This window comes from Macaca nemestrina, chromosome 2 (genome assembly GCF_043159975.1).
Source record: "Macaca nemestrina isolate mMacNem1 chromosome 2, mMacNem.hap1, whole genome shotgun sequence".
Lineage (NCBI taxonomy): Eukaryota > Metazoa > Chordata > Mammalia > Primates > Cercopithecidae > Macaca > Macaca nemestrina.
In genome coordinates this window covers 129,031,762-129,050,235 of record NC_092126.1, presented here as the reverse complement: position 1 = coordinate 129,050,235, position 18,474 = coordinate 129,031,762, and the positions used below count along the sequence as shown (strand labels likewise).

Here is an 18,474-nt window from a genome sequence, read left to right as displayed (position 1 = left end):
GCCAACATGTTTGATGCAGAATGAGACATGAAGCCATGTAGTGTAAAACTTTAGAGCTTGGCTTCCAGAGTAGGAAATCCTGGGTTTTAATCCCAGTTCAGCTCCCTTAAATAGATGGGATGTACTATATTTCTTTCCAAATCCTCATTTGAAAAGTGGGCTTATTTTAGTATTTTGCTCATGATTGTGATAAGGTTTTAGGGGAAAAGAGAATACAAAGTACTTGCAGTACCTGACATGTAGTAAGTGCTTTATAACTCTTCTGTGGTGATAGTGATATTAACAGACCTCTGTTATTAGGTGAGTACATGCTACTATTTATTATTATTATGCTTTTAAAAAGAGACTGGGTCAGCCAGGCCAGGAGGCCGAGGCGGGCGGATCACAATATCAAGAGATCGAGACCATCCTGGCCAACATGGTGAAACCCCATCTCTACTAAAAATACAAAAATTAGCTGGGTGTGGTGGTGCCTGTAGTCCTAGCTACTCGGGAGGCTGAGGCAGGGGAATTGCTTGAACCTAGGAGCTGGAGGTTGCAGTGAGCCAAGATTGTGCCACTGCACTCCAGCCTGCCAACAGAGTGAAACTCCATCTCAAAAAAAAAAAAAAAAAAAAAAAAAAAAAAAAAAAAAAGAGAGAGAGAGAGAGAAAGGGTCTTGGTATGTTGTCCAGTCTGAACTTGAACTTCAGTGCTCAGGCGATCCTCTCACTCTCAGCCTTTTGAGTAGCTGGGACTATTGGTGCGTGCCACTGCACCCAGCTTATTATTACACTTTGTAAAGGACCTAGAGCTTAAAAACTAGGGCAAGAAACTGTTTTTGATAATTTCTGCTGTTTTAATCCCCTGTACCCCTGTAAAGATTTTTGAATTGTGCATCAGTCAGTACTACCTTCTCCAATAAACTTTATGATGTGTTCTCACCCTCATTTTCAGTATTTGTGTAACCCGAAGCATGTAAGTGACAGGTTTGCTATTATGGTTGTAAAAAATAGAAATACTTTTTCTCTGTAACATATTGGACCATATGATTCGGTGTTGATTACAATGAAGCCTGAAGTGGCAAGTGACAATTCTGATGGCTGAGAGTTTGGCTGAAGATTCCCGGAATTCATCCCCGGCCATGAGTTGGTGCCATGGACTTCGGATACTTAGCTGTTGATAGGGTTTATTTCTGGATGGTGGGGGTACTTGTTGTCTTTGGTTCTTTCACAGATTCTACATTGTTTACAGCATTAACTTTTTATATCTGAAAAGAGAAATAAGGGACAACTACCAAAAATTTGATCAGGCCCTATTTTGTGAATTTTATATTTTCCGTGGCTTGCTTTTAGTATAAATATCATTCATTGACATTGGGTGGTATTCATTTAAGCATTTAGAAGGCCACTTCTTTTTTCTTAGATGTCTCATTTTCTGTTTTGCTTATGTAAAACAAAACAAAAAATTATTATACAACAGTTTATGAAGTGGTTAATTTAAGAAATTATTTTCTTCAAATGTAACGTATGTTACATGTTGAGATTAGGAGCTCTCTGCATTTCCCAACTGGTTCATTTAAATACCTTTGGAGTTTTAAAAATTATTATTATTGTTTTGTCTTGAAACAACAAACCCATTGGAGACCAAGGCAATAGCTTCAGAATTTATTAAACACTTTGACTCTTTGCTTCCCTCTGGGCAAAAATGTGGGTTTCCCAGAAGATGAGAGCCTAACTGCTAGGTAAATAGGTTAAGAGGCAAGTATCTGGTGAAAACTTCTTATAAGAGCTCCAGGATCATCTATCATATCACCAGGTCTTCCCTGGCTGACAGGAAGCTAATGGCAGTCTCACCCTGCTGCCAAATGGAGGAAATAAAGATTGCCTCTGCCCTCTTTTTGCCCTTGATCAGCAGTTGCTGTGACAGGGATGACAAATCATATGGAACCCAAGAGTGAGAACCAGTAAGCATTGTGTGATAATGACATTCACTTAATACACATGAAACAAAACACAACAAAAACAAAGCTCCCCAGATTTTCTTTTGTTATTTATATGTCACAACAAAGGTATCCATTTCCTTTTCATGAAAATTATATCTAATAAATATCCATTGATTGGATTTTATCTGGACTCACATTGGGTCCAGTTTGAATAGATGACAAAGGCATAATTTGCATTCTTGGATTAATGAAAATCCTGTAGGCTTAAAGTAATGTGACTGTCTTAGAAGGCAAAGCACTCGCCTGACATCTCTGAAATAAGGCCCAATTTCTATTAGATTCTATTTGAACATTATTGTCTTTATGTAACTTATAATAATTCAAAGTAACTTATAATAATAGAAACTGCTTGATTTTATTTTTTAAAAATTGGCCACTACTTTTCTGATAATACCTTTGATACCTCATATAGTATTCTAATGATATAGTTATTTTTAAAGTCAGTGTGGGTAAAGACCAGAACTTGAGTTTATCACATCAGCACAGGCTTCTGTTCCTCACTGTGTGCGTTTTCCAAGCAAATGTTTAGAAGCATTAGTAATTGGGTTTTTTATGTTGCTGTTGTTAAAAAAAAAAAAAAATCACCTCTAAAAGCTACCTAATTTGGCTTAACAATGAGACTGAAAAAAATAATTTCTATGACTCATCTATCTAGAAACTATAGTCCATAACATAAAATGAGCTACAGTTGTAGCCAGAGAAGTACCACATAATGTGAGAATGTAATTGCTCATTGAGACATGAACTAATTGAAATGAGGGCAATAACAGTTAATCAGCTGGGTCTAGATGATTTTGTAGTTGCTCCAAGTCCATATATTTTTGGATTGTGATTTATAGTTACAGAGATCATTGGCAAACTTTAGATAAGGTAATGGACGGGGATGGGGAGTCAAAGCTATAGTTTAGTTTTCTGGGAATCTGCTGATGTCATTATTTATGGAGAAAAACATAAGCATGTTATGAACAACACCAGAGTCCCAAGAGTGAATTCAGCTGCCTGAGAACCCATATTATGACCAGGCTAAGCATTTCACATGTGTTGTCTCATGTAATCCTCATACACTTTTATGTGATATTTAAATTCTCATGTTTCTCAGCCTTTGCTCATGAGACACTTTTTGAATGTTTGAGTTTTTAATGCCAAATCTAAACCCCCTTCAAGGTAAATACCACTATAAATATGAGGGAAAAAAGCACATGTTAAAAAATGGAAAGATGTGTTCAGTTTTATGCTACTTACTCTGTAGGCCTTCTTCAACACGATACTGCTGTGTGGCTAGAAATTTTACTGTTCCCAGTAAGTTTTCTTCAATACCATGAAGACCATGTGCGGGTAGTACTATAGTGTACCTTTCTTTGGTATCGGCTTATTAGTATTGTACCTAATTCTTCTTTATTTTTTCAACAAGTTATATGTTGTGCTCTATGATATTTCCTCTTGTTTACTTTGATGTAGCCATATGTATACTTGATGGGAGCCAAAATAAAATTTACGTGTTCAAGGCTGTACACTTGAGAAGGCTTCAGAATTCTCATGCCTATGTCAACTGAGAACGAATGTATTTATTAAATGAACATGAACTCCTTTTTTCTTGTGTCTGTTTTGAATTGCTGTTGTAATTGCTTTGTTTTAGTACCAGATAGAAATTTATTTCTTTATATCCAGTTATAATTTACTCAATAAATATCACATTCATTTAATTATAGAAGGCTTTGATTATGTGAAGAATAACATGGTTAACATGGAATTAGGGCAATTGAGATCCTCAAATTTAGACATTGTATTTCAATAAGTAGGCATTGTCTTATGGATCCTTGCTAGTGGCTAATGACTAGAATGATGGTATTTATAGAATGTGTTGACTTTGTGATTTCTTATTGAAAGATAATACAAAAAGTTGTGGTTAGGAGCTATATAGATTCTTGTGTGACTTTGGAAAATGGTGATTAGGGATGGAAAATTTCGTCAAGGTTGGAAAAATATACCCCTCTTGGAAGAATTAAAGTAGGCATTACGTATAGAAAACTTGTGTTCCTTGTTAGAGATATAGTAAGTGATCCATAGTCTTTTCTTTCTTCCGTAACCATTTCCCTTTAGAAGCACAGAGTATGTTGTGGTGGGGGGGCAGATACTGTTGTTGTCATGGCTAATGCTTACCGAATGCATATTATGACCAGGTTAAGCATTTTACATGTGTTGTCTCATGTAATCCTCACACAGTCTTATCAGGCATGCATTATTATTATTCCCATTTTAGAGATGAGAAAACCAAGGCCCAAAATGTTTACCTTGTCTATGGTTGCACAGTTTGCAGATACCAGAGCTGAGATTTGAACTCACCAAATCTGGTTGTAGAGTTTGTAACAATTTCTCTAGATCGCCATTCTGAAAGAGTTTTAGATCCCTGCAGTTTTTAGGAAAATGACATAACGTGGTCAGTGATTGCTGATCTCACTCTTTCTCTGAGTTCCCATATTGGGAGGACTAATGAAAGCAGCTGTTAAATTGATGAAGAGTAAATTATACTATGTATTATTATTTATGGAAATGTAACAACACCTCAACTAAATTATAATATTCATGAGAACAGTGATCAGGTTTTACCCATCTTTACATCTCTGCAGTGTAATAGTTTTTTTAACAACTTTATTGATACACAATTTATACACAATAAAATTCATTCCTTTAAAGTATACAATTCTTTAGTTTTTATTATATGCACAGAACTGTGCAACCATTGAAACGATCTATTTTTAAATAATGTTCATTATTCCCCAAGGAAACCATGTAGCTATTAGCAGTCATTCCCGATTATTATTATTGTTATTATTATTTTAGACAGGGTCTCACTTTGTCACTCAGGCTGGAGTGCAGTGGCATGATCATGGCTCACTGCCATCTCAACCTCTGCTGGTCTTAAGTGATGCTCCCACCTCAACCTCCCAAGTTTCTAGGACTACAGGCACGTGCCACTATATCTGGCTAATTTAAAAAATTATTTTAGAGACGAGCTTTCACTATTTGCATAGGCTGGTCTTGAACTCGTGAGCTATCATGCCTGGCCCCAGTTATTATTATTTTTTTTTAACTAAGCAAGAAAGTTGCCAAATATTGGAAACATTCAGTATTTAGCATTGAGCATGCAAAATCACCTAATTTGTAGAAACTTGATATTCTTAATCACAGCTTTTTACCAAAATAATTATTTTCTTTTAATATGCTTTTGAAAATTATCTGATTGAAATCGTTGGAAGTAGTTCGTTCCATTTTACACAAACAATTGCTATAATTAATCAGAGAAAGCAAAAGTATTACTACCTGCCATAATAGAGAGAGTCTATCTGCTCTAATCCCTTTTCTCATAGACAACTTTTAGTGCTAGGGTATAGCATTACTGGTTTCCTGAATCCCTCTTGGAACAAAAATGCCTCAAGGATAATCCTCAAAAGTTGATTTCTGATAAGTATGTATCTAATGTTGAAGATTCTAATCCTTTATTTCCTGGATGCTTTTTAATACTGTTTGAAATGAATCGATTACAGCTTGAGAATTCTCATGTTCCTGACTTTAATGAATGTGAGGTTTCCATGAGTTTGTATGTGTCAAAAGTTCCTTCCCTGAAAAATGAGGGAAAATGGTTAATGTTCAGGTTCAAGTTGACTTTCCTGTGGAATGTTTTTTGGTCCACCTCAGTATTCTGTTTAAGAGGCAGTAAGACACAGTTCCTGACAGTTTAGGTTTGGGATCAAAGAGGTTGTGGGCAAGGGTTTTATCAGCTTGCTTCTCCCAGACCCTCAACTCCATCAGCTCCCCAGTATGTTTCCTGGATGAAGACAGTGCTGATTTATTCAACCCTGGGTGAAGAGCTGTGGAAATTCAGCTGCACCTCACTCCTCCACTAGTTTATCCTCCCACCCCTCCCCATGTCTTCTCTGTGTACAGAAGTTCCCACCACTCTATAGTAACAAAAACCTGGTTTCAAGTCCTGGTCCTGCCACTTACCAGCTGTGTAATTCTTGGCAGGTCACATAATGTTCTCATCTGTGACACAGGATAATAATATTACCTACTTTATAGTGTTGTTGCAAGGATTAAATGAGATAATGCATATAAAGAATAGATGTTGACCTAAATACAGATTTTTTAAATGAACATAATTTTCTAATGCCTTAAATTTGCTGAGGGGTTTGTATCCTTGCACATAAATTTATTTGGTCTCACAATCATTCTGTGATATAGTCAGAGCAGTGGTTACCCTTTTTGTTTCACAGATAAGGAAATTGAGTGCATAAAAGGGAATTTTCCAAGGTAGTCACATAATTAATTTAGTGGCAGAGCTGGATCAAGACTGGTTCTTCTTACATCAGCTCCTTGAGCTGCTGCTTTTGTTTATTACTGGGAACCATTTGCTTGCCCTAGACAAATATATACTCTCTTTTTGTTTTATATGATTCATTCAATAATGTGGAAGGTCCACATTTTGCTTTGACATAATGTAGATCTCCTTGAAAGGTAACATGTTTACACTTAAGTGAGAGCACCTGGCTTCCAGGAAAAGGATGCATGGTCAGTTTGCATAGTTCCTGTGGAGCTCCTTGGATTTGGCACTCAATCCTTCATCCCATGTCATAGCTATGGAGAAAAGAGCTAGAAGTAGGATCATGAAAACAAGATCGGATGCTTCTCATCTCTCATGTCTAGGCCAATTTTGCAAATCATCAGCACAATGGAATAAATGCCAAGTCCTTATTTATTTCAAGTATTTTAGGTGTGGTTTTTAAAATGAGATTCCAGTACCTTCATCACACAGTGTTCCTCCATGCAAGATGGAATCTGAAAGGGTTTGCTGATCCCAAACATGCAAGTTATAACTGGAATAAAATAATTGTCTTTACACACCTGCTGTTGAGTGGCTTGGCATTATTCCATTTATGAGACACCAATTACTGACACTTCTGTGTTGAGATCTGGGATAGAAAAAATGAGGTTCCTGTTTCTGACCTTTGTTATCATAGTTGAGAGTTTTGGACAGAGAAAATGCCCCATTATTCAAAATGGTGCTTCTAGAAAGGATCCATTCATGTTGCCCTGAGTGGCCTTGCTTCCTTGTGAAGTGATTTGTAGATCACCACATATAAAGTGTTAAATAACTCAGCAACTTCCCCTGACCCCCGAGGAGGAGGCAGGCCTTCTTTATTTCTGTTTATTTTATAATGTGTTATAGGGACGACAATCAGTCAAATCTCTTTTAGCTGCTTTCTCATTTACAATGAGGCATCAATTCTGATTGGATACAGACCCAAACTGATTCCAAGTTCTTTGAAGACAAGGATCTTACCTTTTCAGCTTTGTTCTGCTGGAGGAACAGCACCACTGGGGGTGGGTGGAGGGGTGTGTGTGTGTGTGTGTGTGTGTGTGTGTGTGTGTTGCTTAGTGACACTAAGTTTGAGTCATATTTATTCACGTGACCCTTCTGAGTCTGCATAGCTATCTCATCTGGGATTACATCATGGATTTTTACCCCCTCTCTCCACTGTTTGTTTTCTAACCACTCCCACCCTCGAAAGTAGTATGAGCCATAGATTTTCTTTCAGCCCTTTCCATGGTACCGTGACCACCTTGCACACACACCTTTTCTTTTCACATTGGAATTGTTTCTGCTTCGACACACCCTTCTGTCTCTCTCTCTCACCTTTGGGTCCCTAATTCCTACTGTGATGGTATTTGGAGGCAGGGCCTTTAGGAGGTAATTAACCGAAGGTCAGATTCTCATGATGGAATTGATGTCCCATGTGAAAAAGAGGATGGGCTCTCATTTCCTGCCATATAAAGATACAGCAAAAAGGCAGCTGTCTGAAAATCAAGAAGAGGGCCCTCTCACCAGATAGTTCTTGTTATGTTCCCCAGGCTGGATTTGAACTGCTGGGTTCAAGCAATCCTCCCACTTCAGCTTCCCTTGTAGCTGGGACTCCAGGTGTATGTCAAAATGCCTGTCTCAACAAATGCTTGTTGTTTAGGCCACCCAGTTTATGGTATTCTGTTATAACAGTACAAACTAACGAAGACAAGTCCTTATACTTATGTTAAGGAGAAAGTCTCAAATTGACATTCATGGGTGTCTTAAGATATTTCTAATGTTTGTCACTCCTGTTTTGTGATAATAGGATAATTCAGACCTCAGGCTCAAAGCCTTAGGCTGCAGATAAAACAAAATGGCTTTATTTTTGTTGCATTTATTTTTAGTTACTTACTCTTTATGGCAGGATGAAACCGATTCTCCATTTGAGGTAAAGCTAAATGTTTCCTTTTTAAAAAAATTATACGCAGTAAAATTCACCATTTGTGGTGTGTGCTATGGGTTTTGACAAAAGCACAGTCATGCAGCCACCACAATAGGCAGGAAACAAAACAGTGTCCTCCTCCTTTCCCTAATGACCTGTGCTGCTCCCACCCTATATACCTGGTAACCACTGCTTGATTCTCCATCTCTGTAGAATATGTGGAATACAAACGGAGTGGTCATACAGTGAGTAATCTTTGAGTCTGGATTCTCTTTCCCTGAGCATAATGTATGTGAGACTCGTCCATGCTGTGTGTATCTGTAGTTTTGCTGAGCAGTAGTTCTTTGTAGGGATGTGCCACAGTGAATTCATTCACCAAATGAACCACATTTGGTTGTTTTCCAGTTTTGGTTGATTATGCACAAAGCTCTTCTAAACATTTATGTACAGGGTTTTGTGTGAATATGTTTTCATTTCTCTGGAGTAAACATTTAGGAGTGGGATTGTTAGGTCATATGAGAAATTTATGTTTAACTTTTTAACCAACTGCCAAACTCTTTCCCCAAATGGTTGTACCATTTTGTATTCTTCCCAACAAGGCATAAGAGTTCTAGTTGCTCCATATTTTTGCCAGCATTTGGTATTACAGAAACATTTTTAAACCATTCTAATAGGTATGTGGTGGCTAAGTATTTCCTTTTTACCTAAATATGTTTATTTATTTATTTATTTATTTTGAGACAGAGTCTCACTCTGTTGCCCAGGCTGGAGTGCAGTGATGCGATCTCGGCTGACTGCAACCTCTGTTTCCTGGGTTCAAGCAGTTCTCTGCCTCCGCCTCTTGAGTAGCTGGGAATACAGGCGCCTGCCACCATACCTGGCTAATTTTTGTATTTTTAGTAGAGACGGGGTTTCATCTTGGCCAGACTGGTCTTGAACTCCTGACCTCGTGATCCACCCACTTCGGCCTCCCAAAGTGCTGGGATTACAGGTGTGAGCCACTGCACCCGGCCTGTTTAATTTTTTTTTTTATTAAATAAAATGTCTGTTTCACCACAAAAGGCAGTTTGATTTGAGGGGTAGATATTGAGTAAATCGTAGTGCTGATCATCATATATGGCAAAAATTGTGCCAGAGGTAGGGTAACTGAGTGAATTTGGAGGACTAATACATTCTACTGGCCTCTAGCTCTGTCAACTAAAGAATGAACTGCATGAGGCTGTCCTGGATGTCTAACTGATACTCTGGATATTTACCAGATGCAAATGATTGTGTTAGAATAGGAAAATGATGATCTGTTCTTAATACGGAAGCAGTTGCAGCGACTGTCATTTTTTGAAGTCTTGTTAGGTTTTGACAAGCAAGACCCAGATTAATTTAACAGCGGGTGATATCGTGGAATATTGACAGTTTAATCTTTGTGGGCCGATTAGTTTTCTTTAATAATCTGGCCATAAGACCATTTGGACAGTTACTGAGTGAGATCTCAACATCTTGAAACCGGATGGCTTTGGGAACGTGAAGCAGTAGGAAATGGCTTATCAGAATTTCACCAGTAAGATTTTTCTTTTTCTACCTCAACTGGATTTTTCAAGAGAATTTCTAGAATAAAAAGATAGAGTGAACAAGTTCCCAGTGCAGTTTCCTTTTTGTAGTCATGGTTTGTGGATTTTAGTGATAAGGAGGGTCACTTTCTCGTTTCCTCAGCAGGAGTCTCTGAAGCCAGATACACTGCAAGTTTATGAACCATAAAATGTGCATAAGAAGCAGGTAGCCACTCAAGCTTTACTGGGTGAACTTTGAGGGCACTGCTAATTCATTCTGAGACACTCACTAGGACATAGCTCAAATTAATTACTTAAATTATGATCCAGTGGTGGGAAGGGTTGATATTATTCACTATTCTAGTACAAATCTTGGAGGTACTTAAATACTTGAAAAGGACCCTATTTAAGTGATGAGCAGTTTGAGATTTAAAAATAAAATCAGGTGGAAAAATAGTACCACTTTCTCAAATCTACTTGTAGTATATTCCTATTCATCGGTAAGGCAAGTAAAGTATTGTTGACCTTGAGGCTGGCTTTCTAAGAGATGCGAAACCTTGGGACATTGTTTGTGTGATTCAGCTGGAGTCTGTAAGTCTTTTGCATGTTTTTTTGTGAGGACTACATTACTATTGAAGATACTTGAGTAAAATACCCAAGAATCAGGTCTTAAAATATTTCTTAGATAATGATTTCATTCAGTTTATAAAATGCCAAGACAATTACCTGCCTACTGATACCATTCAGAGCATGAGAAGTGTGTAAAGAAGGAAACCATCATTTCATCTCTTCCCATTTCTGAAGTCACCTTCCTGAGGTGGCTAACCACTCTTAAGGGTATAGTATTATTATACTCATTTAACTATGTGAACTCATAAAACTCATAAACTTGTAAAACATGCCATATTCTGTTTTTCAATGAAATGCAGTGATAGTTTACATCTTATTCTGTAACTTGTGTGTATCACTTCAATGCACATTAAAGGTATTCCTTCAGGTAACTGCAGGTAGATTTAACCATTCTTTTTTTTTTTGAGATGGAGTCTCGCCTCTGTTGCCCAGGCTGGAGTGCAGTGGCGCGATCTCAGCTCACTGCAACCTCCGCCTCCCTGGTTCAAGTGATTCTCCTGCCTCAGCCTCCCGAGTAGCTGGAACTACAGGCGCCTGCCACCATGCCCGGATAATTTTTTGTATTTTTAGTAGAGATGGGGTTTCACTGTGTCAGCCAGGATGATTTTGATCTCCTGACCTCGAGATCCAGGCGCCTCGGCCTCCCAAAGCGTTGGGATTACAGGCGTGAGGCACTGCACCTGGCCAATTTAACCATTCTTTACCATTTACCATTACATAGCTAAAACATTTTCCCAAGGGTGGATCAACCATTTTTCATTCGATCATTTCCATATTCTTGGACACTCATTTTTTTCAAAGCATATGAGAGGTTTTGTTTGTTTGTTTGTTTGTTTGTTTTTAAGAGAGGTTTTCTTTTATCTGTTTGAGATGTCATGCTGTTTCGGGTAAGTATGTTTCTTGTTCTTGAGTGCTAGAAGTTGTTTGGGACATGGTACTGGATGTAGTGTAATGAAGGCAACTCAGACATTCTCATGGTTGAGAGCTGTACTGACCAGTCCAGTAGCCAGTAGCCACATGTGGCTATTTAAACTTAAAGTCATTAAGATTAAATAAAAGTTCATATTCAGTTTCTCAGTCACACTGGCCAGCCACTTTTTAACAGCTACATGTGGCTAGGGGCTACCATGTTAGACAGCACAGATGGAACATTTCCATGAAGACAGGTTCCATCAGACAATGATGGTTAAGGATGAGGGATGCTGCCATCAGATTACCTGCATCCAGACAGATCACGGCTCTGCCCAACTTGTTACGTAACCTTGGACAGGTTACTTCTCTGAGTCTGAGCTTCCTCATCAATAAAATGAGGGTAATAATAATCCTTACTTCTGGGTTTCTTGTGAAGATTATATACAATAATAGTACTGATTAAGTGCTTAACACCTTGCTTGGGACATAAGTGAACATCTGAGAAATGGAAGCTATTATTTTTTTCCCAGTGTTACATATTTTTTTCTTTTTTGGGGGGTTGGACACTGTGTTTATTATTAGCTTAAAGCTAATAACTGCAAGATATTGTTGGCCCAATTTCTAGCTAGAGAAACAGAAGGCAGTATTGTAGGCTAAGGAAAATCCCAGTTTGTCAGCCCGGTGGCTTTTTATTTTTTATTTTTATTAATACGCTGTCCCTGAGAAACATGGTTGAATTTGTTTTACTCGTCTTCTGTCAGGAAGTAACCCTTCTGGCTTTGTTAGAAGCATGGTTTGTAATAATTGTACCCAACCCAGATGGCTCCTGAAAACCCTTTGAAATGCCATCTGCCAGGCGTGTGTCCAGCCAGCAGCCTGTCATTCTGCTACAAGAAAAGAGAAGGCGGGGTCCCCTCCCTGGGTCCTTTTCTCCAAAGCATTGCTGAATGGAGCCTGGTCAGGCTGGCCCAGACCCAGGGCAGGCTGCTCAGAGGATAGCTGGGAAACCTCCTGCTAGCCTGAGCATGGAAAGGTTTTGTCTGGGTAATAAACCCTGAACGGTTTATGGGTGGAGACTTGCCCGCCCACCCACTCCCTTCCCCTGCTGCTCTAAGGCATCCTAAGCATATTTATTTACATGGAAAAATGGGATCCTAGTTTCATGTTTCCTCTGAAATCTAGCATTTTTGACATTCTTGATTATTTTGAATCTTCTCAGGAAATTAAGACCCCAGGGTGATTGTTGTCTTTAAGGTAAACCTGATAAATTGGATCTGAAAACATCATTGAAAGAATGGCAAAGATGGCTGCAGAAGGAGAAGAAAATCAACGTTGTCTGGTTTGGCAAGACTATAAAACTCAACACATTTTTTGTTTTGTTTTATTTTGTCCTCATTTTTTTTTTTTTTTTTTTGGAGATGGATTAAGTTAATGGAACTTTGGTATGGAGGCTGAATATGAGAGTTGCCATATAGAACATATTTAGGACAGATCCTTTCACAGCAACTTTCAAAGAGCTTCTATTCTTGCACTGCACTGGAATTCCCATGTAGACTGTTTGTGTTTTACAAGTAGCTGGCTGAACAGCTTTTTCACTTGGCTCCAAGACATCACACCCTCCTTTTTTGCTCCTATCTTGCTGGCTACTGCTGCTTAGTCTCCTTTGACAATCTTCCTCTTACTCCTATCTTCTAAAAGTTAAAAGTTCTTAGTGTTCACTCCAAACTTCTTGGCTTTTTTTTCCTAAACTCTCTCTGTAGATTTTATCTTTGTCTCTTACCTTCAGATGCCTTTGGTTTACTAATCAACTGATCACCCTTATTAAGTTTACATTCCACCCTCTACTCTCACCTTCAGACTTTTAAGATCAACTGTGCTCCAGCTCTTTGCACCTAGCTGTCTATTAGGCAGTTCAAACCTAACACGTCCAAAAGTAAACTTTTGATTTTCCCTTTTCCCAAAACCATTCCCCTCAGCCTTCTCAATCTCTGCAAATGGCACAGCCCATTTGCCCAGATCACAACATAAGTATTTCTGTCTTTATTCTTCTTTCTTACATACAACATCCAATCCATCAGCAAGTTCTATTATTTCTGTCTTCAAAATATAGACCTAACATGGTGTGATGAGCTGACATACTTTGTTTTTAACTTTAATTTAATTTTAACTGCTGGGATACTTACGTAGGACGTGCGAGTTTGTTACATAGGTAAACATGTGCCATGGTGGTTTGCTGCATCTGACAATCCATCATATAAGTATTAAGCCTCACATGCATTAGCTATTTATCCTGGTGCATCTCCAACCCCCTGATGCTCTCTGTCCTCCATCGGTGGGTGGCATGGAGAGCATCAGGATAAATAGCTAGTGCATGCGGTGCTTAATACCTTGATGATGGGTTTTACTTTTAATATGTCTGTTCTATGGACTGTACTGTAGCTCTTTAAAATACTCTGTTTGTAATAGAAATCTCACTGCTTCTTATCAGTGCTGTCCTACTATTCTAGTCCATATCTTGATTACCATTCACCTGGACACTATGGTAACCACCTAACTGGTCCCCCTGCTTCTATTCCTGTCCAACCCACCTTACTCTGCCAAAACGTGTTCTCCTTGAAGTCAAAGAGCTTTAAAAAGGAAAACCAAGCCGAGTGTGGCGGCTCATGCCTGTAATCCCAGTAATTTGGAGGCCAAGGTAGGAGGACTGCTTGAGGCCAGGAGTTGGAGACCAGCCTGGGCAATATAGTGAGACCCCCCCATCTGTATAAAAAAATAAAAAATTAGCTGAGTGTGGTGGCACATGCCTGTAGTCCTAACTACTCAGGAGGCTGAGGTGAGAGGATCTCTTGAGCCCAGGAGCTGTGATTACTCCACTGCACTCCAGCCTGAGCGATAGAGCAAGACCTGTCTCTAAAAAGAAAAATAAAAGAAAAGCCAAATCAAGGCACCCCCTTGCTCAAAACCATTCTAAGAATGGCATTCCATTATCCTTAGAATAAAATATGAAGTGTTTTCTGTGGCCTACGTAATCTTGCCCCTTGCTTTCGTTTCCATCCCTTTTTTCATCACTGTACTGCAACCATGCTGGCCTTTCTGCCCTTTCCTCGACACACCAGATCACACCTGTATCAAAGCCTTTGCCCTTCCCTCTGCCTGGATGCATTCCCCATCACCTTTGCATTCGCCAGGCTCTTCCTCATCACCTAGCTAAAATAGCTTCCCTACTTCTCCCTTGCTTCCTCCCTCCATGACACTGTCTAAACCTTTAACCTATGTTGCTCCGAGATACCTTCTGATCCTTCAGTCTATAGAAGAATGATTTCCTCCTGACACTATATGCTGTATTTATTTATATACATATTTGTTTTCTGTGTCTCACAGTAACATATAAATTCCACGAGGGCATGAGCTTTGTCTTGTTCACAAGTGTTTCCCCAGTGCCTGAACTAGTGCCTGGCATATGTTGGGGCCTCAGTAAATATTTGTTGAATAATGCCATGGCATTATTCATGGCAATATGTAATGCCATGAATACACACACACACACATATACAGATATATATATAAAATAACAGATTATTATAGTGGGATTTGAACAGTAAGATTCCATCAATTAATTCTAACAAAAACATAAACTATAATGTCTACTAAAAATTTTTGAGCAAAGCCTTCAGAAAGGATTATCTCATTCAATACACACAACAAACTTATGGATTAGGTGCCATTGTTGTCCCTATTTTGCAAACAAGGACACTGAGAAATAGTAGACACTAAGGAACCTGTCCAAGACCACAAGTTGGAGAGGTAGACCATGAACCTAGCATTCCCGCTCCAGATCACTGCTCTTTAACAGTATGTGATACTGTCTCTATGTTTCCTGTGCCTGACACTTGATATGTAAATTTAAAAGTTGTGAACTACCTGAAGGGATTTGTCATCACCTGCCAGGGGAGGCACGAAATGGGGACAAATTAGGAAACAGTGTAAGAGTATCTGACTTCTTTAACCCCAAGGCTCTAGCATGCTGATTATGAGAAGCAAACATCTATAATATAACCATTATATGCCCAATTTGCAGCTGTTTAAAATATTCAGATTTCAGATAGAAGAATTGTGTACACTAAAAATACATTTTGCCTGAGTAACGTGTGTAGTAAGTGTTGAGTGTTTTTGACTTATGAAAATTACGAATATCCAGTATAGGTGTGGATGCGGTCATTCACATGGGCAAATAATCAGAGACTGCACAGCGCTAAGAACTTTAGGGCCACTAGGCACATACAGTTGGTTATTTAATTCTTAGGCATAGGGAAATATCCTTGCTTATTATATGGGAAAACATTGATGTTAAATCACCACCACAGGTAATAATGCCTTGCAAAATGAGCTCTGTTGAATGTAACAGCAGAAATCACATTTTTTGCTCTCTCTCTTTTTTTTTTTTTTTTTGGTCTCATAATATTTAACATAGGCTCCTAGTACACGGTACATAGTTGCTGCTTGGCTTATTTTCCTTTCTTGACTAATGTGTAAACCACAGTCTGCTCATTGCTTCTACTTTGTTGACTGAGATTGGGCTAAAATGTTAGATCCACAGCCCAGCACCTGAGCTAGGTGACTTTTGTTCTCTGGATGCTCTGCATGATTTCATAAGAGGAAGTGTTACATTTGTCAGCCACTGAGAAGATGACCAGATTAATTCAGGGGGAGAATTTTCTAGCAAATGCAGTGTCCTTTCTTCCTAGTCAGAATTCATGGATGGCCTCTTTTTGCCAAACATATTAATTACATGAGGAGCAGCAGCATTTTAATCGCTGGGAGATGTCCAACCACAGATCTTGGGCAGTCAGATTTCTCTAGTGATGTGTTTACGCAGCAGGTGTCATTTTCTTTAAAGAGCTTTGGAACTTGCCGGTTGTATTGAGGAACACAAGAATTTCAAGACCTGTGATAAAAACACAGACCCCTTAGGATCTGAGCTTAAGGTGGATACATTTTTAGTATTTACTAGAGTCCTAAAAGCTGCTGACTGTGAATGTTGTCTGTATAAAATCCAGTTCACCTTTTCTATTCAGTGCATTGTCAAAAATGGTATAAAACTCTCTCTAGGTGACCCAGCTGTGCTTGTTTTTCTCTTTCTCCCATTTGGGGTTCCCAGGCACTAGAGTGTGGCAGTGAGAATGCTATTGTGTTGTGTTAGAAAGAAGTTGCCTTTACCATGTCCCTGTCTGGACAGATGAGGCGGCAGAGTCTTAGGTACGCCAGCTTACTAAACAGGTTATTTTAATTACACCTGGATGTGGAACTTCCTGTTTTAGTTGACTGATGGTTTGTTGTGCCTTTGTATTTTCTGCTACAGGCACAACCCGATCTCCCAGAGAAGGAGAAGTGCCTGGCGTGGACTATAACTTTCTGACTGTGAAGGAGTTCTTGGACCTCGAGCAGAGCGGGACTCTTCTGGAAGTCGGCACCTATGAAGGTGAGTTACTTGTATGACAGCATAAAAAGCTTCTCTCCTGGGTACTTCAGAGGAGCCCAGAGCCATGCGGGCAAAAATGTTTTGTGGAATCTGGAGGTCTAAACAAATAACAGGAGATTGCAGTTCACTTTAATATGATGAATAATAGCTAAAGTCTGTGGAATAAGGCTTTGTGGAGCTCTTTAAAAATAGTTTTTGTTTTTCTCTAGGAGTTTTCTTTTTTAATTTACCTATTCAAGTGCGCAGGTGTGTTTTGTTTTTTAATATGGACATGTGTGGTATTAGAAAAGAAGGAAGAATCATGGTTAATCACAAAATGTGACCCTATAAGTAGTGTTGTTTTAATCTTGAAGAAATAAAATGTCACTTTCCTACTGATTGATTTTTAATGTATTTTTATGTGATTCATAAAGCAAACTATTTTTGTTTGTTTGTTTGTTTGTTTTGAGATGGAGTCTCGCTCTGTCACCCAGGCTGGAGTGCAGTGGCATGATCTCGGCTCACTGCAAGCTCTGCCTCCCAGGTTCACGCCATTTCCCTGCCTTAGCCTCCCGAGTAGCTGGGACTACAGGCGTCCGTCACCAAGCCCGGCTGATTTTTTGTATTTTTAGTAGAAACGGGGTTTCATCGTGTTAACCAGGATGGTCTCAATCTCCTGACCTCCTGATCCGCCCGCCTCGGCCTCCCAAAGTGCTGGGATTACAGGAAAGCAAATTATTTTTAAAATATGTACTTAAGTAATCTGCGTATACCTGTCTCCCACCTGCCTAATTTAGGATTCAATATTATAAATAATCTGATTACTCTTCTGAAGTTGATATCAATACAGACATGCATGTGCATGTGCATATATACATGTGTGTATACATGTGTGCATGCATGTTGTATGGATATTCCCATTTCTTCCCTGTTTTCCCCAAAAGGCAGTATACAGTACATGCTGTTTGGTACCTTGCTCTTTTTGTTTAACAATATGTCTTAATAGGTCATTGCAATTCGGTAATAAAGCACTTCTGGTTTTCTTCTTGAAATATAATTATAAAAATTTTATTTCCTTTGTATGGGCATACCATAATTTATTTAACCACTTCCCTCTGAACAAATATTTGAGTCAATTTCAATGTTTCATATTTCTAAACACTGCTGAGTTGAATGACATGAATGTATCATTTCACATAGGTGCAAACATATCCATAGGATCAAATCCCATTGCTGGGTCAAAGCCGAATGTGGTGGAAAAAAGTCATGTTTTTCTGAAAACAGTATTATAGCTTGATTACTTTTTGGAGTGTTATTATTGTTTGAGGCAGAAGCGGCACAATCATACTATTAACTAGGACAGATTGTTAACTTGGTCAAGTTATTATGTGTATCTCTTTACTAACTCTTTAAAATTTGGATTTATTAGGCATTCACAGGAACATTTTAAAGATTAGGCATAAACATAAAGGGTAAATACAAAGTAGATTATTATTTTATTAGGGACATTCTAGCTTTAATGTGATAATTGCTCCTGTTATGGTGACTAACAGTCATATCATGATCATGAATCTTAAAGATGCTGTTTCTGGTTTGATATTCTTGGGAGAAGGGGAGGAGCATTGTCTTTGTACATACTGCTCGTTTCCAAATTGTGAATAT

The 18,474-nt window shown here is 38.7% G+C and overlaps 1 protein-coding gene across 25 annotated transcripts in view; it reads left to right on the top strand.

Moving 5' to 3' along the window:
- The window catches only part of LOC105483536 (membrane associated guanylate kinase, WW and PDZ domain containing 1), a 677,852-nt gene that overhangs the window by 518,393 nt on the left and 140,985 nt on the right, over positions 1-18,474 (top strand). For all 25 annotated transcript variants that reach the window (XM_011744480.2, XM_011744510.2, XM_071092043.1 and 22 more), the window contains one exon: positions 16,714-16,833. In XM_011744480.2, coding sequence (XP_011742782.2) covers positions 16,714-16,833 — 120 coding nt within the window. The remainder of the gene's footprint in view (positions 1-16,713; positions 16,834-18,474) is intronic.